Genomic DNA, 22,062 nt, shown 5'->3' with positions numbered 1-22,062 from the left:
CAAATATTTTGTATCAAATATGTTTGTTTTATTTAATTTGGCCTTGATCTGCAAGGTTTAAAAAAAAAAAGAAAAAAATGATTGGCCTGATAGGTCAATGAAAGCACTGAGCCAAGGGATCCTTGGCCATCCTGTTACGGAGCAGGCCGAACAGGAGATGAATTGTGGTCTTTTCTTCACAAGATGTATTCCAGCTCCTGCTAAATCAAAAACCTTTATTTGAAGTGCAGGCGGGAAAAGATTAGTGAAATTCAGCCTCTGTGTCCCTCCAGTTGAACAGTACATTGAATCCAATTTAAGAACTTCTTGTATTAGAGCAAAAACAGATGCAAATTACTAGTCTGATACAGACTCATTACTTGTTCAAATTTGTTCAAAAAATGTGGGCAGGTTAACTTCGTGGTGGCAGGCTTTTTGCTACACTGGTGATTTTTTACTACATCAGCTTACCTTCTTTTTAGTTTAAATATTAACCTGCACCTCTGCAGCTGGCATAAAGCAGCATTTGCTCTGCATTGTGTCCTCATGTCCAATCCAGGTCAAATCAATTCTGATATAGTGTAGAGATGCAGAAATAATGTCTGTGAGGTTTCCCGCTGCAGCTGTGCCCATCAGCAGAGACCTGTCACACAAAGGGGAGGCCCTGCTCCTGGCTACACAATGCCACCAGCTTTCCTGCATTGACTTTAGCGCAAATGACCGTGCAGCTGCAGGGTGAGTTGTTTCAGTGCAGCAACACCCTGAAAATCAGCTACAGAAATTCAGAAAGCGGAGTTTTCAGTCAACTGAACTCCTAGAATTGATTCATCCTCTGGAAACACAACTGCTTTGTCTTAAATAATCAAGGAGTTAGAGGGGAAGGAAAATGTGGGTAGAGGCAAGAGAGGGGAAGAGGGATTGCACCCTTGTATGGCAAAGAGCCACAGCATTAACATAGCTCTAATAGACGCATATTCCCACTTTGCTAATCCATTCTTAGTACTGACCCATCCATTCAGAGTTTCCTCAGAATCAGAGGGAAGAATGTAGACCTACTGTCCACCACAGCTGGATTCCTTGACCCTACCCACCAATACTTCTGTGATCCTCCTTCAATTTTAAAGTTTTTTTAGAATACCTACTAACTAAGAGAATTGTAAGTACTAATGGACAATGCTATATGTCATTGGGCTAAAATTGTTATTTTGTCATTGAGACTGGATTATCGTTTTGGAGAGGGAACAGGAAATGTACATCTCTTCTCTTTTCTTCAGGAAACACTAGGAAATGATGCCTTAAAAAGTGAAATTGTGCTAGAACTTTGAATTCCCCTAGCAGAACCTGAGTTCTGTTGCTGTCTGTCTTGAGATTCAGACAAAAGTGGATAAGGAGGTGGGACAGTCAAAAGATGAAAGACAAAAATACTTTGAATGCTAATTAAACAGGATTTTGAGGTTAGTGCATTTCATTCTGTTCCTTGCAGAGACGAGGAGAGTTTGTTCTGCAAAACCTATTGGAGATTTCCTTGATGGAGCAAAGCCACATGCTAGTTGCTGCTGAGTATGGATTATACCACACTCTTCAGTGTTTCTAGGCGTTGCAGGAAGAAGAGCAGGGAATGGGGCAGAAGTGAAAGTTCTTACACACAAAACCTTCCTACAAAATAAGTACTAAGGGGCAATAATGATGAAGCGAATCTTTTCTCCCTGGCTAATTGGCAATGTCTGTAAGCATACCGGAGCCAGGAGAAATGGCCAACACTGTAAGTGGAGAATTTCTTTGCATTTTCTTTTTTGTGCGCTTCTACATACAGGCACCATGGTATCAAGAAGGTGAACAGCCCACCCCAGTGTTCACAGCTGATGCTGTTTTGTAAAAAGGTGACAGTGTTGAGGTTTTGTAATGTGAGGCTGAAACTTTTTTCTGTCTCCTTTGCTTTATCCCTTCCTTTCATTTCAAGAGTTATTTATGAGCAACTAGGACCTGCTAAGTCAAACGTTAACCTTCAGCTTCTGCCTAACAAAGAGTCCTAATTTAAATAAATTGGTTTTGCTCTGGAAAATTAGTTTTATTAGTTATATTCACACAAGCTTGAGTCAAAGTAGTTAAGTTCATATTTTCTTCTAAGACAGGGTTAAATTTCCACTGTCATCCTAGAACATACTGAAAAAGGATTCTTTGACTTATATTCATATTAACAAATGGGATAACGGTCCAAGGCAGAAGACTTTCACTATTTTGTAGTTAAACCTTATGTGTCTTACTCAATATTTTATAATGCTTGGTTTTGTCCAAGCTCTCACAACCAGAAGTATATTAGAAGTGTCTTAATGCTGAGATTTTTGTTGTCAGTGACAGCAGTAAGAGCACGTATGCTTTTCCTTGCTGCTGTGTTCCTCTTGAGCCGTCATATGATAAAGTACCACTTTTTACATTAATTTTTCCCTTTTCTCCTCACTGGCCTTGTGATTCCCTCCCTTCTTTTAGGGGAGAAGTTCTCCCTGTTCTGATTAAGGCTTGAGAAGAGGGACATTTTCTTTAACAGCTTCCGCATCGTCTCAGTCACAATACTGGAAACCCAGTACAGGCTCCCACAGTTGCAGCCGTTGGTAACGCAGCTCAAAACAGGTCTGCGCAGCTCGAAACAGTGTGTGTCTGTCCTGGGGAGATCAGCGCTGCTACTGTTGGCGGGAATTTTTCGCAGAATTTCCCTCGTCTAAACAGGATCATTCTGTGCTGTCACCAGATTCCTTTGTAGCCACAGTGTTAGAAGACAACTAGCTTTTCCCCTGCCTGTTTTGATTACAAGCAGCATGTGATGTCCTCCTGAGCAAACTGCTTGCCCAAGTTTTTGAGTGGAAAGATGCTTTTAAGTTTCGCTGGAAAATCTAGAGAGAATGTAAACTGTAAGTTCTGCTGTAGCAGACTGACTTACCGTGGTAGCAGTTGTCGTGCCCTTAGCAGTTGACCTGCAAGTGTTGGCAAGATAAGAAGTGTTTACAGCACCATCGGTGACAGTTTGGACAAGACTTGGTAAAAGCAAGCAAATCTAAAGTTAAGGACGCAGTGGGACCAGGGGGACAGTATGTCCTGTGTGCCCTTACAGAGCTTATCTGGGGTTCCCTGGTGCTACCACCACAAAACCCCCCGTAATTGTAGACAGACATTGGACCCAGTACAGTAAGGACTTTAAAGTGACACATCTAAAGCTGAGCAACGATCCCACCACCAACCTTGAACATGAAGAAGCTTCAGGGCCTTTTCCTGCCCTCAGCCTTTGTGGTGGCCTCACTGTCACGCTGCTGTGGGTTTATACGGAGTTGAGCCTGAAGGTCCCAGCTTGGTACCGGACTACTCAGACAACAGGAGTTCACCCAAGTCATTTTGATATTTAGCAGGTGAGGATTAGAAATCCAGTTTGTGTTCCAGCTGCAGTTTGTAGTAGGCTTACTACTATATAGAAATAGTAAGTTGCTATTGAAAATACACATCGTTTCAACAGCCTTAATTTCTGAGAAGCTGTGCACATATGTTGCTTCCATAATTCTGTGGAAATTGAATGATTTTTTTGGCCAAGCCACTGAAATATTCTTTTTTTGCTTTTTATCAGTATTGGTTATCCAGCATTAAAATATTTCATAACTCTAGCACTCCGTCGTCATTCTATCCAGGAACAGCAAGACAAATACACACTAAGTATTTTGCAGTCCCTCCAAATTTGGATGGATTTGATGGTTGATGTCTAGATTTCTGCTGTTAAAAAGGAGTAGCCAACAACTGAGGAACAAAAAAACCTGAACACTTCAGTCCTGTCACTTGGAGTCTTCTTGTACACAGAGATCTGAGATGATGGTCAAATCAAGAAAATGCATAAGGTGCCTTTCCAGAAGCACCGAGTCTTGAAAGGAGTGGGACTGGACAATTTGTAATCTAGAATCCTCTGTGTTTCTTGGTGAATAGCTTCCAGCGATCTCTTCCTAAGTAGAAATACCGAGCTCATCAAAAGAAAAGGTCAGATGAGCCAATATTTTATTGCAAATTTGCACCCTAATTTCCCTAATTGTAGGTGAGACGTTGGAGGTGTTATTTTACATGTGGGAAGAGCAGTTACAGGTGATGAAACTGAGGTAATTCACATGTTCAGTCATTGAGTGGGTAAATTACCTCAGTTCAGGCCTATTGCTACCCACTAATAACACACATTTTTGTTCCCTTTTCACTTCGTATCTTCGGCTGGTTATCTTTTGCTTTAGATAACTTATTATTCCCATATTCATTACACAGAATACATAGACAGAAAAATGAAGTTACATTATTCTTCTATGGCTGACTTCCCTTCACCCTTTTCCCAAAAGTAGCCTAATCAAACCTCTGCAGAAAATGACCTGGCACCATCATTTTATGGAAGACTTAAAACATATTGAGACCTTGGCCCTTCTCCTCTGCCACTTCTTCAAGGTGTGTTCTTTGCTTTTGGGCACCAGTTGTTTCACTCCCCAGAAAACTCATGGAAGCTTTGATGGGTTCTTAGTGCAAGATTTTTTTATTCCAGATGCATGAAAACTTGAAATTTAGCTTACAAAACACCATGCATAAGTTAAGAAGTAGAGACCATGTAATTTTTAGTGGCACTTTCCTTTCCATACTGCCAGTTTTGCGTATGTAATTTATTTTAAGCTTTTCAGCCCGAAGTGCTATAAAGCTCTGGGGGCTTGGTTTATGCTCAGGTCCTTACCTTAACGTATGCTGTCTGTAAAGGGCCAACCTTTCTGCTTAGTTTAAGAGCAGAACTTTGCATCATTGCATTGCGGTTAGAGGTCACGTTAGGAATCAAACAGCTTTAAGATTTAGAGGGAAAAAAATGACAGGAATGGGGAGATGGTGACTGATGCTGAACGTTGATATGCACATTATTTATCACTGAAAGGATCTATAATAAGTTTCATGCTCGTGAAACACCTCTGCTGAACAGATGGCAACTCTTAAAGACCTTTAGCAGATGGCTATGGATTAGAAGTGGTGGGGTCCTCAGAAGGTGGTTTCTCAGCCATAGAAATCGTGTCATGATTTGTTAAAATGACTTCTTTTTACAGCAGAGCACCTTGGCCTTGGCTCAGTCAACACTGAAGGTGGCTACAAAGCTGTGCTTGGAACTGAATACTTGAAAGGAGCATTTTCTGTGAAGCTGTGGATGTCGTGTATAATGTAGCTAGATGTAGTATATAGCTGCCCTCTTGTGGAAAGGAAAAAAACCCACCCATTGAGTACTCTCATGTATATTTTCATAATTTGTGTAGTATGCACGCATAGTTCATGCAGTAGTTTATCACAGCAACTAGAATCAGGTCAAATTCATAGTCAGAATTTGCACTACTGTAACTAAGAGCAGAATCTAATCCTAAACTCTGATTTCAATATTTTAGACAAGGTCACTTTTTAAAAAGCAGCCCTTCCCTCACACTTCTTCTCACACACTATTCCTTTATTTAAACCCCGAAAGAGGTAATTAACTCAGCTGTAAGATTGTGCTGCATAAATTTATTCACACCCCAATTTAAAACTCAGCATCATTTGCAGCCAGAATTGGTTGCCCAGAAGAACCAGGAAGAGATGATGAGGTTTTTGTGGTGACTTTCCATAGCTCTTATAGAGAAAGCTATGGCCAGGATGCTGTTGTTTCTTAAATTTTCATTATAAACCTAGTTAATCTACTTCGTATCACTGAAATGACTCCTGAATGACCCTTTGTCTAGTGACAGGTCTCATTGTGTCATTTCCTGCTACTCAGTGTCGTCACAGAGCGGCTGGCTAACCAGGGTGCTCCTCCATGCAGATGCGAGGAGATTCCGCTTCCTTTTCCTAGGGTCTACAGCTTCCTCTTCAGAAAAGAAAAATACAGGGTGCACGTTTGTAAACTTGATTTGAGTCAGGCTGAGCAAGCAGACATCTGCTATTTCCTCTATATAGTAAGCTAGAAAAAGTGCTTTGTAGGGAAGCTGTGCGGCCCAGTGGTTAGTGCAGAAATGTGTCAGGCAGGGTTTCTCAGTTCTATTACTGGAGCTCGATGAAATTTAATGGTTTCAATATATTTCTATTTCTTGTCCCTTTGTTAATTTCCTCCTTGACTGAAAGTTCCTGTTTTCTGATGTAACCTTGGGGCAAGTTAAATAACTTCTGTGTTTTATGGTCCTGGCGTAAAAAGAACAGCGTATTAAAACAGGAGAATACAGCTGTGAAATTAGTTGGGTAGAAAGATTCCGCACTGCATACAAAAGCAGTAGGAGACAGTAGGTGTTATTTCAAAGGCCAATGGGAAATTCATCTGCAGAAAGTGAGATGTAGCTCTTCTGAAATATTTAACTTTTCTACCAGTATCATGTGGGAAAATCTCTGGGGAATCTGCTGATTGAGTCTTTACAAAAAGTTGCCATTTGTACCTTCTAGCAAATACTGAAAATGAATTTCAGATAACAACATTTTTAGGGGATTATTAAGGGAGATGCCAAATTCAAAAATCAGATTCTCTCATCAGAAGACTTGTAGTACTGTAATTTCCCAGAGCACGTAGTGGCCCTGCCATAAAAAAATGAAGTCTTACTATATTCTTGATACAATTCATAGCTAAGCCTCATTTTCTAAGCTAACATAGAAGGCTCTGGGGAGACCTTAGAGCCCCTTCCAGTCCCTAAAGGGGCTCCAGGAAAGCTGGGGAGGGACTCTGGAGCAGGGAGGGGAGTGATAGGACAAGGGGGAATGGTTTTAAACTGAAAGAGGGGAGATTTAGATCAGATATTAGGAAGAAATTCTTTGCTGTGAGGGTGCTGAGCCCCTGGCCCAGGTTGCCCAGAGCAGCTGTGGCTGCCCCATCCCTGGAGGGGTTCAAGGCCAGGTTGGACGGGGCTTGGAGCAACCTGGGCTGGTGGGACACCTCCCGCTAGGGCAGGGGGTGGCACTGGATGGGCTTTAATGTCCCTTCCAACCCAAACCATTCTATGATTTCATTCGTATGTTTAAATGACTTTCAGAGAAAAGAGGCTGCTGAGTGAAATACATGTTGAATTATTGTTAAATACACTGAATATTGTGTTCTTTGCTTAAGCATATGGGCAACAGCAATTTAGTTGCTTTGGGGATAGTTGAACTTTCAAAAAGCTGTAGGGTTTTCCTTACTGTCTGCAAGTACCAGCACTTGAGACAGATAGCGGGATCTGCCCAGTACAGAACTAATCATTTTCTAATTGTGTCTTTTGTCTGTTTCAATTTCTAGACATCATTAAACCCATCTCATTCCTGTGATACACTTGAGAATTGGTTCTATGATGAATCTTCACGAAGCTGCTGTTACCAGTGTCCCTCAGGTCAGTATGTTTATAATTCATTCAAATTAACGTGGAACCTTTCTTGTAGAGATAGTATGAGCAATGTAGATCTGCAGAATTGCATTTTGTCCCTGAAGAAAAGTGCAATTTCATCAGTCACTCTCTAGTGTGGATCCAGATGTGAACTTGTTCTCCACTGCCCTGCTCCTGTTCAGTCTGCATGCAAACAATCTGTAAATTGCAAACTTGATAACTTGCTAGAATTTTTAATGTGTTGTTTATTGGTTGACTTGACACTCTGAAGTAGCTAGAGGTAGGCAGGTCTAAGAATTGATTTCAGTTTGCCTCAGGGTGTGAAACAGCTCAGTGAAATTAGGCTAAGTAAGTTTCTGATTGGAGACAAAAAATATAAAATGAAGGTGTGGAAAATCTGTCATTATCCTCATAGTCAAAACAGTTTTTAAAGTGTCTCACATGAGAAAGGGAACAGCCCCTTGTCGGGGGACACAGCGAGCTTTGCTGGAAGCTGGTTGTGACTCAGAGGCACATGAGGTCAGAAGCAGGAAACACCTCGGTGAGACAAGAGTTCCAGAAATGTCTGAAACTCCCCCTGTTGGCCAAAAACCCCCTCAGTGGGTGGGGCATTTTATGGTACTTCACCATCATCAATCTCTTCTATAAGAAGTGTTTTATTTATTTTTTTTAAAAGGAAATTTTTGACATTTATTTGTGCTCTAATAATAAAGAGGGGTTTAGCGCTTGGTTGCTGGCATTTGCATGCAGTTACATTGAGGTTCCCACTGGGACATGTTGTACTGCTGGCCACACCACTAGAATCGTTCAGAATTGTGTAAGTAAACAAGACCAAGGGATGGAGAAACTGGTCTCATAAAAGAAGAAAAGGGGCGGATTCTGAGCCAGTCCCAAGAAAAGCTCTTTTCGCCTTCAAAACCAGACTTTGCAAAAGCTCCCGTAATGACAGGTGTCATAGCGAGGTCTCGTGAAAAGCAGAGATCTGATTTACATCTGGCTGTAACGAGCCACCAGTCTCAATCATTTCATCTCTGCTTATTCTTGAAACTCATTTTGTTGACACATCCTCCTGGCAGTCCCGGACCATCTATTCACATTCCCAGGGCCTCCTTCACAACAGAAACACATAGGAATCCTTCTTCATTTTTATCTTCCACTACTCCTTCAAGCAGTAACATAGTCATATCTGCTTCTAACTCAACTGCTCACTGCAAAGAAAGAGAAGCTTTTCTAAAATTCAATGTAATCAAATTGGGACATCTTGAACTCTTGATGCAGCCTGGCTTTACTTTCCTCGGTGTTCCAGCCCACAGATGTACAGCTTTCAGTCTGAGCACACTGGCCCACATGCAAGCCATCCTCTGCTTCATAGTTAATTTCAAGTTCAATTTCATGATAAACTTCAAATCAAACCTCAAAAGATCATTCTAATCAATTTCTACAGTTGCCACATCTTTTCTCATGTATTTAATTCTTGGCCAGGTAAAATGAGACTTCTGGGATATCTTCTGGGATACCAGAAGAATATTTTAATTCTGTCATCACAGAACAAAATATTTCTCTCCTGTCAAGGGAGAAACTTCATGGGAAATAATGGTATATGCTAGAACAGCTCATGTTATGCAGAAGTTGTCTGTTAGTGGCTTTTTACCTTTTTTGTTTGGTTGGTTTTTTTGTTGTTTTAGACTCTAAATCAGATATCCAGCTGCACAAGATAGTGCTGCAGTCACCACAAGATAATTTCCCGCCCACAATTAACAGCAAATCTTCAGGAGTCAATGAATGCACATCCTCACAAAAGAAAAACACTTAAAACACTTATTTCATCTACTTACTTTCAGTACGTTTTTCTGTACAGGTGATTGCAGCTGCTATTCCTACTGCTCAGGCTTTTATCTGGTTGCTGAGCTACGACCACAATCAGTGGAGAACAGCACCAGAAGACACTGTTAGGCAAGCTTCAAAGCTGCTGCACCTGGGGCACACATCACCCAAGGGAGGGACCCATGTGTACAGGAAATCTCAAATAACTGAAGTTAAAGCTTTTGGGTTGTTGGGGGAGGAAGGGGAGAATGAACCACACTTGCAGGTACACGTGTGTGCAGCTTGAGTGCTGAGATTCAGCAGTCAGCCCCCACCTTGAGAAGAAATAGTCTGAGACAAGTAAGAGTTGGGAGTGACGTGGGTCAGGCCTGTCTGGTGGTATTTGGTGAGCCAAATATAGTACAGTTGCTTTTACCTGCACTCCTACATCATGCTTGCCAAAATGAGGTGAGTTATTTCCCTGCCAGGTTCCCCCTCCCTGTGGTTAACTCTTTGTGATTGGGTGATGCAGGCTGAGTGCTGAAACTGAGATTTGTTTCTCTCCTGTTTTCCACCAGTGAAACATTCAACTCTGTCTGTCTTTATGTTGCTGCTTTAGCTTTTCCTTTTGCTTCTGCAGCTGCCACTGTTCCTTACCCCCTGGTAGTTATTCCACCTCTTGCAAGGCCACAAGGTCACAGCTGACCACTGTACCTTCTCGCTTCTTTGGCACTATGGCCAGTGGTAGAATTCCTCGTCTGTTGCTTCAGAGCTGAAACATCAGGAATGCCTCTGTCCCAGCCTTTCCCTTACTCCTACCTAGTTACTGTACCTGGCTTGCCAGATGGATGCTTTTGAAAGCTAGTCACTAGGAAATTATTCCAGACATAAACACAGAGTCATAGAATAGCTTAAGTTTGTCAAAGACCTCTGGAGGTCGTCTAGTTCAGCCAGCTGCTCAACTTCGTGCATGCTGCATATATACACAGAAGGTCTGCGAGATCCAGGGTAGTGTGCTTGCAGACTGTGAGCGATGAGTACAGGTGAGTTGGACGTGTTGAGCAGAGAAAGCGTATAGCATATACATCCAGCATAAGAAAGACATACATATGTAATTTGATTTCAAAGGAAAACAGTAGGAAAATTAAACCATCTCACAACTGTCAACACACTTCAGAGTGGGTTTCCCCTGTGATTCTGAATAGGTATCCTGCATATTTTGTTTTTCTTTCTCCAGGCTATGTTAAAAAGAAAGCTTGTCCTAGGGACCCAGATAAAGACTGCTTGAGATGTGGACCTGAACAATATGTGAATGAAGCATCCCAAAAGCCACAATGTGACGCTTGTGTATCATGCACGAAAGGTTTGCTTTCCCTCATACATGCCTCACAGTTATATTCTCTCTATATATTCTATTTACACTTTATTTATTTTTTTATATATCTATATTTATATTTTATTCATTTAGAATTTCCAGCAGCAAAATTATCCATCCTTGGTTACTGATTTAGAGAGCATAATCGGAAGTGCTTCCTGTGTGACCAGGCACTACCTAAAAATTCTCTCATCCACTGCTATCCAAGTCTGATTTCTGATTTCTGTCTTATATTACAAGCCATTGTCTACAGATTTCTCCAATTATTTGTGACTTACGTTGCCGTCATAAAGAATGCCAGCAGCCTGTTCTGCTTCCTGAGCCTTTGAACTGGGGTTGCTCAGCTTTGCCCCCTGCTTTGCGTTTTCCTTGTGGGGTGATCTTTTGTTACCGCATCTGTTTATTCCTCACAGAATCTGACCTTGTGGAGAAAGAGCCCTGCTCCTTCAATTCTAGCCGTGTGTGTGAGTGCCGCCCAGGCCTCTTCTGTCAAACCCCTGTTGAGAACACCTGCATGCGATGCCGGCAGCACGCTGTTTGCAAGCCTGGTTTTGGAGTCAAAGTCAGAGGTAGGAATTCCTACCTGTCTAAGCTTGCCTTTTCTGACTTCAGCCACAGGCCTGGGCCTGGTGCAGTTTGGTTGGTTGGTTTTCAGGCTTTATTTTTATTCAGGCACCTCAACAACTGATGTTACTTGTGAAAAGTGCCCTGCTGGGACCTTCTCTGATCAAAACTCCAGCACTGACATCTGCAAGCCCCACACAAAGTAAGTCCGTAATTCTTTAAACTAACTAACTAACTAATTAATTAAAGTTAATAAAGGACAAAAAGGGACACCTGTCACTTCTGGTGCAAAGTATACAAATCTATCTTGGAGGCAATGGGATAGCTTTTGGCTTCCGTGCAGAGTTTAGAAGGCCTCTCTATACCTCTTGCACAGCTCTGTACCGCAGCAAGGAAGAAATCCCTCTTGCCTCAGTTCTAGTTTACTGAGTACAGTGGAATTATACACACGTGTGAGTATCAGGTTTGCATCCAGGTCAAGAATTAATGCCACAGGGGTGAGAAGAAGGTTAATGACTTTTTCACTGACAGCAATAAATGCAGGTGGTAGAAAAATGAACAAAGGCATGTTTGTCACGTGGAAAATACTCTTATCTTGTACCATGGCAGTTTCCCCTGTCGCTAATACGCTGTTCTCTTTCGTTCCCTAGCTGTGCCAAGTTAAACAAAGTAGCACTAACCAAAGGAAATGCCACACACGATCAGGTTTGTGTGGACAAATTGCCCACCTACCTCACCCCAAGCACCTTGTCCATGAGATTCAGCGATGAAACAAATAACTCTGACCTAAGGAGGTTTGAGGAGAAACTGCTGACCATTTCTAGTATCCTTTTAAGCGCCGCCACAACTGAAAACCCCAGTTCAACTGCTGAGAAGAAATCTCCGGCTGGCACTTTTCCTACCTCAGCCAAGGGGGAGATGACAACGGGAGGTAACAAAGATAAAGCGTTTACTCTGTCTAGTATGTTTTATTTGGATATATCTTTGCTAAATGCAATTTTTCTGTGGGAGCTTCCTGCAGATCCCCTACAACTTGGGAAATGTTGTCCGTGGTTCTACGTCCAAATACATAGATCTACTAATAGTTGCCCCCCTGCCTTTTCTTAGCCTTTCCTGTACTCTGTGCTACAGGTCTCGTTCTTTGGGGAGTGGTTCTCTCTGTGATAGTGCTTCTTGTGGGCGTGCTGTTATTTTGGAAAAGGAAGGTTTGCAAGAAGCGGATCCTCATCCTCAAAGGAAAGCGTGAGTTTTTAAAGCTGTAATACATAGTATGCTGTTTGATTATATGCCAACTGGGAACTCAAATATCCCAAAATTTTGTGGAGGTCATTGGGGAAGAGAATGTTCACTGCTGCCTGCTGGAGGCGGGCCAGATAAGGGTTCTAGGCAAACTGTTTATGGAGCATGTTGAAGAACATGAGAGAAAGATTGAAGCAGCTGTAAATTTACGGAGGAAGATACTACAAGCTGGGTGGGGAAAGGGTAACCAGCCATTTCTTCTCTCAGCACAGACACTAATATTAAATGATACTTGAAGTGTTTTGAGAGTATTTGTTGGTTCCTGGGACAGGGTTGGACTTTGAGGATAAGAGGAAGAGTGATTTTTACTGATACTGAGTCTCCTTAGCTTTGCCTAGAGTTACATGTGGGGTGTGTCTGCAGAACCACATTCCCTCTTTGACAGAAAGCAGGATGTGCGCGTTGTAGGTTGGTTGTAGACCTGTGGGTGTGGTAAAGCTGTTAAAGCCTGGATGCTCCATGATGAGTTTTACTAAATGAATGGTTTTTTTTATCAGCACATCTGCACTCCGTCATTTCACACAAACCCGGGCTCAAATCTCAAGGTATGTTACTGATGGACCAGGAATTGTAAAACATATGTCTAAAGAATAAATGGGTAGTTTTAATATGTAACTTTATTTTATTGGAATTTTAATTTAAAACGTGGAACTCTTCCATGTCAAATGTGTGTCTGCTGATTTGCAAAAAAGGCCAGTCCTGCTGGCTGCCCTGTGCAGGCAGGTGACACTCTGGATGTCACAAGCCACTAGATGGCACTTTTTCCCCGCTGACTGGGCGGTGTGTCAGTGCAGCGAGGCTTTACAGGAACAATGCCCAATTAATTTCTGGGCACTCAAATGTGAGGGACGTGTTCCAAAAAGAGTGGGTGTTAGCCATAGCAACCTGTACTCTAGAGTACACGTATTTTGCCCAATTAACTAATCCCCTCTCCACACTTCCATTTCCAGTGACTGATCTGTTCTCTTCTGTTGTGTTAGACTCTCCTAATTACCACGCACCAGAGCTTTTTCTACTCATTTATTCAGAAATACGATTTAAAACCTCTTGTGTGCAGCTTAATTTTCTCAAAATGGAATTTTTGCTTCCTCGTTTCCCTACCACAATAGAAATTGTTACTGTGCAGTGTTATAGAGCTGATGCACTGCAAATAAAGATGGCTGTACATCAGGGTGAAATTCCATAGTAGGCTTGAGCCCGGCTAGCTTCATGGTACAGCAGAAGGATGCTGTGCGTTCCCTTCCTCCATCCTTGCATTAAAACCCCATCCCTTAATATTCGTCTGACCACACAATGAACTGATCCAACTTGTTAATTCAGCAGAAAGTTATTAACACTTTTTTACTTTGTTTTGGTTTTTAATAAGCCTGCCTTCTGCTTATCTGGAAAGCTTAATCAGTTCATCATTTGATTAGATGAATACCAGCTGTGGTGTGGGAAGAGTGATGGGGTGGCCAGAAAGGGCTTTGGGGAGAGTAGGACCTCACAGTCTTGGCAGCAACATGTTGCTGGTTCACCTCAGCCATGTCATGTAAGTGTGCCCTCAGTTGTAAAGAAGCATAATGCAGGTGCATTGGGCAGTAGAGTAGTTTAGGACATGGCTAGGTTGATATTTCAGAGCAAATATTAACATTCTTGTGATTGCTGTGAATTTTCTTCTGATAATTTTTCCTTTTTCCATTGCAGGTTCTGATCTAGTGAACAAATGTGCAGTAAGTGTGAACAATATTCCAAAACAGATCACTTTCCATTCCAATGTAAATAATGATATTTTTGAGTGTTCTGTTAAAAAGTGCCAGCCTTTTTGTTTGGACTTTCCTCTATAATGCATGATCCCGTAGGTCTAGCGATGGGATATACTAGGGCTTGCTGCTTTTGTGTCCTGGGCTATGTTTAATGTGTGTTAATGTGATGCTGCCAGTCTTGCTTGTGAAGGGAGTATTTGGTTTGGTCTTAAGCCATTCATGTTGCATTCTGTTGGACAAGATCCAAAATCACAGGATGAACATGCCTTTTCTACCTTCTGGGAGAACTTTGTCTGTCAGTTCCATTTTATCTTACTGCTTCGGTCACACAAGTGGGATTTGTACTCTTCTTCTGTCTCCCTCCATGTCACCTTCCCTCTTTGTAGGATTTGGCATGACTGTAATATGGGTACACGGTGGGTATTGTTTGGAAGACTTTCCATCAGGACCAGTCTCTGGTTTAACAGTACAGTCTGCAGATGAACAAGGGAAATATCGGTCAATATGGTAAAAACAGAAAGCAGTTCCTCAGCTGCTGAAATCGTCAGAGCTCTGTTTGATTCTCTCACTTCCAGTGATATTATAGCAACTTTCATCCTCTGAGTCTTCCTAGTTTATTAGGCTTATCTTAAATGTCCATATCTGCTAGAACACTCTTTAGACTGTTCCCTTTTTTAAAAAAATCAGTTTTTCAATGTTGTACATCTACACACATATAAGATACTACTTATTCTAATAAATCTGGCTGTGCTCAGCTATCAGATTGAGTTTTGGGGAGCTTCCACTGTTGCTTTCATAGCAAGTCAGACACGATCAAGAGTTTTGAACTACAAATTTCAAAATCTTACTATGTTGTTGTGTTTTGCTTTGGTTTGTTTTTGTTTTGTTTTTTTTTTGTTTGTTTGTTTGTTTTTTTTTCTTTTTTTCCTTTTTCCAACCTTGTGGAAACAGAAAGAGAGCTAGGAACCATGGGAAATTTGTGATGCAGAATCTTTAACCTCTCTCTGACTCTGGCTCCTCTTTTAAAGGACTGTCTGTAATTAATTCTTCACATAGCAGCTACTCTGAGCTTGTTTCTCCTCTCTGAGGTTCTGCTGAGGCAATTCCATTTTGAAGTTCAATCAGCTCAACCTCTGGTTGTTTTGTTCTTCCATAGGAGCATGGTAGGTCTTTGCAAAATCTTAGAGGAAGTTAAACCGTGTATTTTCTGTTGTGACTGTTTGACTCTCTCACCATATGACTACACATCTGTACAGGTTTGTCCTCTGATACTTATAACTAAATTTGAAAAATATCTTCTTAAAGTTCTTTCTGAGAAAATCCCTTAAAATTCTTACCTCCAGCATCTGTCTTTCTTACTGATGTTATACTCTGCTGAAAAGTCCTACTGAGCTTCACCCCCTCAGAACGCAGCTGTATTACAGGCCAGCAGACTCTGCAACAGAGCTTACAGTCTAATACTTGTGGCAAAAAGTCAAAATGACAAATAGGTGCATTTACAAAGGTTTGTCAGCATCTAAATTGTAGACAAGGCAGTGGAATTTACCAAAGCATCCAAGCAGGCCCAGGAAATTGGATTTCAGTGGAAGTGAGGTACATTCTTGCAAAGGTCATAGAAAATTTGTGAATTTAGCTTAGAAACGCTATTTTTAAATATGGCCTTAAGTGATGCAGGAACCTAGTTCAAAGAAACTTAAGTTCCGGTATCAGTTAGGCACTTTGGAATTTTTTACTCCCCGTGACAGTGGTGCTATGAAGTACATTATGTTATTCTGACTGCCGCAGAAGGATTCTGTCGACCTATTGCAATCTTAGTGGTGGTGTTTTTACATTCACCCCACTTCTGCTCTCCTCTTTGTATTGGCAGAAAATCATCCTGACTACTGACAGTGAGCCAGAAGAGAAGGAGTTAATTGAGAGAACGCTCCCATTGGAAACCAACAATAACTTGGTCTCCAGTACAGAAAAATCATATAGTCCTGATCTGAGTCTGACTGATGTGACACAGAGCAATGGAAATGCCCCAGACTGCCCTACCGATTCTCGAATGAGAGACCACACAAATAATCGAATTGGTGAGTCTTGCTTTTCTTTTTTTTTTCCCCTTACATTTTCAATTTTGCAGCCCTGGGGACATATGTCATTCTGAGATTATTAGTAAACTGAAAAGTGTCCAAAGCTTCTAACAAAGATAGGGGCTGAATCTCCAGAAACCTTGACACACAAATTCTGGTATATCTATTCATTTGAATATAATACTTTCTTATTTTCACATTTGCCTTAGTCACTTATGAACTTGACAGAAAAATGCTTTGCTCTTCTTCCTCTTTTTCGTTCCAGAAGATGTAAATTTGCAGAAGAAATTTGAAATCCAAAATATATCAGCAGGAAAATGATGCTCTAATACTTAATGAGAGTGGTACTTCACATGTCTCAAGCTATCATTTTCTTCTCTTGGTTTCACAGTAATAGCTTGAAGCGTGTCTCCCATATGTTCCCATAAAGTCTTTGACCATGGCCCAGTGTAGGAGATAAAGTCAGGCAAGGAAGCTTACTCGCATGGGGAGAGTTGTTACCTGAGACACAGTCTACATGAGACATTCTGGCAGTGTTTCCAAACCAAATTTTGAGGGCATTTGAAGGTGGTTTTTTTATATTACTAGAGCTGACCTTTCCTTACTTAATGCCCTTTCTGTTTTTTCTGTGAGTGATGGACTTGGAACGAATGTGATGATTTGACTTACCATACCCAAATATCTCCAAGCACGTGTGAGCAATAACCTACAGTGTCTGGCCTGCAGCATACTTCTGAATAAAATGTAGCGGTCCAAGCCACAGCAAAGGCCTTATTTGCCTTTTGTAAAGGAGTAAGGTCAACAAGTTGGACATAAGGTTCAAGTCTATCCCAGAAAATTTTGTGGTTGATTCTCTGCTGGACAGAAACCAATTTCTTTGCGCATCCTTAGACCTCGGATGATTACCCAGAATTTCTGCACAGTGCTCATCCTTGCTCAAAGGCTGCTTTTAATGCAAGTATTGCTGCTTCTCAAAACAGCAGGAGCATGGACCTTGGATTCTCCATATCCATCTTCCCCAGATCCCAGTTAATTGCTTCTTCTAACAGACTCTTGTGAATATCTTACTGCGTTTTCTAATTTGTCTTTCTCCTGTAGTCCCAGCTATAGCACAGTGGCTTCATCACATGGGAGCTACATCTACTTGATCTAAAATGCCCAGAGGCCCCTTGACAGTGGTCAAAAACCAGACAGTGTAGTATAAAACACGCAGGCCTTTCTTTATCGCTTAGTATGTTCAGTGCTTTGATTTTCAAAATTAAAAGTACCTTATAAATTAACAACGAAATAGACGATTTATTATGTGTGAATTCCAAAAGCTTTAGTGGTTTAGTGAATTCTGTGTTTTCACAGTGATGGGTTTGATCTGCACCCCTCTGATTTTAAAAAGAATGGGACAGGGGGACAGGAAAGAAGAAAAACTGAGTGCCAAATAAAAATTTTGCATGAAAAGGAACCATCTGTAGGGTAAGCAATGACTGTTAATTACGCTCAGCACTATTTTTTTCCTTCCTCAGAAAAAATATACATCACGAACGTGGATACTGTTATTGTGGGGTACGTTCCAGAAGTGCTTAGTGGCAAGAATTGTGCTGTTAGAGGATGTGAAAGTAGCGTTGATGCCCAGGAAAACATGGAAGAGGAACTGGCAGTGCACTATCCAGAGCAGGAAACAGAGTCTTTTCCAGGGAATGATGTGATGGTTCCTGTGGAAGAGGAGGGAAAGGAATTTCATCACCCCACCACTGCCACTGAAAAGTGATAACCCACTGAGATGATGTGTGACGCTACAGAAACATCCAGTGCGACACTAAGCCTGAATCTCTGACAAGGGAGGTAAACACATAGTGCCTTATATTAGCTGAAAACTCGTGTAAAACACCGAAACACATTCAGACAAGCAGTGCTAGAACCTATCTCGTCTAACAAATGAGAGGATCATCCAAACCATTGGCCTTCATAGCTGACCTCAAATATTTCTCTTTCCTTCTGTCTCCCAGTATCGTGCTGGAAACAAATTTGAATCAAAGGTACAAAATTCAGAGGACATCTGGATGCCAACTCAAGTTTCACAGCTTGCTTTCTCTGCATGAAGGAGTGGATTGAAAACTATATCTGATTACTTCTATTAGTTATGAAACTTCTGGCCAGAACTCTGAGTTAAGCTCGAGACTCAGCCATGTTTCATATGTTGTTTCTATTCCAGTATTACCAGTACTTCCAATTTTGTCATATATTTTGCAACATCTGGTAGTTTTCTTAAGGCCTCAACTCTTGACTGAAAGTAATGACAATTTCAGTTTTCCCTAACACTCTTCAGTTTGTGGACTTCATGTTTCTTGAGGAAATAGGATCAAAACATGGCAAATGGGCTCAGAAAACAGAAGGCAAATAAAACTAATTGAAGTCGACTGTACTTTAGGCCATTCTTTCTAAGTTTTGAAGTCCGAGTCATGTTTTTTGACTTCTTCAAATCATCAGTAAGCGTAAAAAAAAAATGGCCTCTTCTGATGGAAGCCAAACTGGCTGAACGTTTGGATATTGGATGAACTATGGGTTTAGCCCAGTGTGGAGCCTGTAAAAGGGGAAAAAAAGAAGATAAACTAGTTTTCTACAAAAAGGAAGGACTGAAAAACAGGCACAGCAGTTATTTCCTATAACATTGTTAATATCTGCTTGTTTTAGAATTGCTCAAAATCATCAGGGTGATGCTGATTTGCATATCTATTCTTTTAAAAAAATCTGTTTTGTGGTCAACTGGCCTGTGTTACGCTCTTTCTCAATCTTTCATGCTGCTTATTTGATAACTGTAAATGTAATAGTGCTGACTATGTTTTTACACAAGACAATGGAAAATGAGCAAGATGACAAAGTGTGCCTTAATAGTCAAAAAAAGAAACCACAAAAGCAATGACTTGCTTTGCAGCTTTACCCTGGACAGAGTACTGTAATAACAGCCGCGCAGCTTCAGCGTCTTTTGCCTTAGAACACACAAAAGGAACGTAAGGGCATAAACAACACCTTCTTGGGTCAAACTAGTAGGACAAGCCCATCGTTTTATCTCTGCCAGTTGCAGTAAGAGGTGTTACTTAGGAAGAGCACGTAAGCCTGGTTAATATCTGCTGTTTGCATTCCTCGTACTTCTGCAGCATCAGCTGTAATTGGACGAAGGATATTAAAGAGTCTGTTCCAGCCCTTAGTATTCATTCTTATTGCCATTAATTTTTCTTCTGTCTTGAATTTCCTGGTAAAATCTGCCCCCATAAGCACCCGTGGCAAGACATTACAGATATTTACCCTTCAATGGGCAAAGAAGTGCTTTTACCACTTTTAAACTGACCTCTTACTTATTTCAGTGAGTGTCACTAGTTCTTGTATGACAGAATTTAGTGCAATACTGAGTTGCTTTTATGATTCTTGCTTGTATCCTCCTTAGCCTCTGAGCTGAGTTCACATCTTTTTATATTTCTCATATAAGTTAGATGCTCTGCTGCCTTGGTCATTTTAGTTGACCTCGTCCGCATCTTCTGTAACTTCACTGCCTTCTTCTGAACATCTGGAGGCCAGTACTGTGCACTGCAAGGGACGAAGAGGGGTGGGACAAGGTTTTAAATAGTGGCAAAATGATACTTTCTGTTTTATTCTCAGTACCTCTCTAGATGATGCTCGCCATCTTCTTTGCCTTTTTTTCTGGCTGTCCCTGCACACTAGGCAGATGATTTCAGAGAACCATCAAGGATGACTCCACGATTGCTTTTCTGAGTGAGAGCTGCTAGATGCGAATCCAGCACCGTGCACCCCTGGACTATTTTTCCCTAAATGTATTGCCTTGTGTTTCTCTATGAAGCTCATTTGCTGCCTTTTTATGAGATCCTTCTGGCTTTATTTGCCTTCTCTAGATCATGTAACTACCTGGAGAAGTTTAGTATTGTCTTCACTCTGCGGGCTCTCTTTTCTCCAGACCACTGATGAAGTTCTTGAATAGAAGTGGCTCCACCAGTCCCCACTGCTAACTGTTCTCTGTCCTGAAAAATTACCATTATGCCATGCTCTTTCCTTCCTGCCTTTTGAACAGCCATAACTTTTGTATCCTGTAACTTTTTAGGAAATCCATAAAATGACCTTTCCTCCAATCCTGTGACAACGTTGTTTTTCCACCACCTTAGGTGTGGAACCTCATCAAAGGCTTTTTGAAAATCTCCACGTGGTAGGCCCACTGTATCCGTTAAGCCTCACAATATAAGGGAAGGTATGTTATCAAGATTTTGTGATTGAAGAAATAAATCCAGAGAAATTCATACTTTTCTGTAACCACAGCCCCAGCGATGAAGTGTGAGCATCTCAGCGTTATGGAAGCTAGTCACTGACTTTCATCAGAGGGAAATCTACCCATAGTACATTTGAAAAGTGGTTGTAATTTCAAGTGTTTTTAGTTCCAGTATGTACTTCCTCTCTGCAAGTCCAGAACATAAAATAATTTCTGAAAACAGCTGCTGACACTCTATGTCTTAGATCATCTACTGAGTCTTGCAAGAGAGGCAATTAGTGAATCCTTTCTGTGTACTTCTATGCTTGTACATGTTTTGTTTCATTCAGAAGATAAGCTGCTCCTAATGCTTGGATCGAAATGTCTTTTGGCTATCGGTATTGCCATGCCAGCGGCAGTTACATGAGGTGGAGAAGGAAACAGAATTAACGTTTTTTGATTTAAGTACTTATTGTGCAACAGAAGGTTGAGTCATGAAGTACTGACGTAAAACAGCAATGCAAGGAAGAATTAAAAACTGTGGAGGACAAGTACAGGTCCCCCTTTCCTCACTTCCAGTCAGGGTAGTTCCTTGTTTTCCAGTGCATACACTTAATTCTAGAAAAATATAAGAATTTTATTTCATTTTAGAGCACACCGATTTGTGTATCCACAAACTGTGAATAACCACGTTCACCTGGCTGTGACTGTTAAAGGGTGTTCTGTAATGACAGCTAATTGTGTATTTCAGCTCTGTATATAAATGAATCTTTTTTACTGGAACAGCTTTCTAGATGAATCGTGCATTGCAACCTTATAGATCTATTACAGTTGGTTAGTTTAATAACGCTGGTAGTCTTTGAATTAAAAATGACATGGATTTTAAGCCATAGCCACGTTTTTCCTGTCTGATATGTAAGTGTTTAATTGTTGATAATTTCGGTACATGTATCAGTTGCAGAAGAAACAGTTTTGCAAGAGAGCTCTTCAAAACTTAGAAAGCTATTAGTCGGCTGGAGTTTTTCGCAAGAGCAGAGCAGGTCTGAACTTACATTAAGGTCTCTCTCTACCATCCCGGCAGCGCGTGCGAGACATGAGTGACCATGGTGCAGTGGTACGGTGGGTATTAATGAATGCTGCAAAAAGGTAAGTTCATATTTTGGCACTAATGGAGCAGAAATATGACTAGAGAGACCCTTTACACATAGAATCATAGAATGATTAGAGTTGGAAGGGACCTTGAAGACCATCTAGTTCGAATCCCCCTGCCCTGGGCAGGGACACCTCCCACTAGACCAGGTTGCTCAAGGCCCAGTCCAGCCTGGCCTTGAACACCTCCAGGGATGGAGCTTTCCTAGGTATTCCTAATCTCTCATCTCAATCTCCCCTCTTGCAGTGTAAAACCCTTCCCCCTCGTCCCATGGCTCCCCTCCCTGATCCAGAGTCCCTCCCCAGCTTTCCTGGAGCCCCCTGAGGGCCTGGAAGGGGCTGGAAGGTCTCCCTGGAGCCTTCTCTTCTCCAGGCTGAACCCCCCCAGCTCTCCCAGCCTGTCCCCACAGCAGAGGGGCTCCAGCCCTCCCAGCATCTCCGGGGCCTCCTCTGGCCCCGCTCCAACAGGTCCACG

General features: G+C 41.5%; 1 protein-coding gene across 5 annotated transcripts in view; it reads left to right on the top strand.

Moving 5' to 3' along the window:
- The window catches only part of TNFRSF8 (TNF receptor superfamily member 8), a 34,804-nt gene extending 12,976 nt beyond the window's left edge, over positions 1–21,828 (top strand). For 3 of the 5 annotated variants that reach the window (XM_054222193.1, XM_054222196.1, XM_054222195.1), the window contains 10 exons: positions 7,247–7,337; positions 10,372–10,497; positions 10,923–11,078; positions 11,182–11,275; positions 11,724–12,004; positions 12,205–12,315; positions 12,870–12,917; positions 14,059–14,129; positions 15,985–16,192; positions 17,710–21,828. In XM_054222193.1, coding sequence (XP_054078168.1) covers positions 7,247–7,337; positions 10,372–10,497; positions 10,923–11,078; positions 11,182–11,275; positions 11,724–12,004; positions 12,205–12,315; positions 12,870–12,917; positions 14,059–14,129; positions 15,985–16,192; positions 17,710–17,954 — 1,431 coding nt within the window. In that variant the 3' untranslated portion in view covers positions 17,955–21,828. The remainder of the gene's footprint in view (positions 1–7,246; positions 7,338–10,371; positions 10,498–10,922; positions 11,079–11,181; positions 11,276–11,723; positions 12,005–12,204; positions 12,316–12,869; positions 12,918–14,058; positions 14,130–15,984; positions 16,193–17,709) is intronic. The other 2 variants (XR_008469477.1, XM_054222197.1) reach the window with 2 other exon arrangements.
- The last annotated feature ends 234 nt before the right edge of the window (positions 21,829–22,062 follow it).

Source organism: Rissa tridactyla, chromosome 16 (assembly GCF_028500815.1).
Source record: "Rissa tridactyla isolate bRisTri1 chromosome 16, bRisTri1.patW.cur.20221130, whole genome shotgun sequence".
Classification (NCBI taxonomy): domain Eukaryota; kingdom Metazoa; phylum Chordata; class Aves; order Charadriiformes; family Laridae; genus Rissa; species Rissa tridactyla.
Note: the sequence above shows the minus strand (reverse complement) of the source record. Positions and strands in the feature narration are given on the sequence as shown.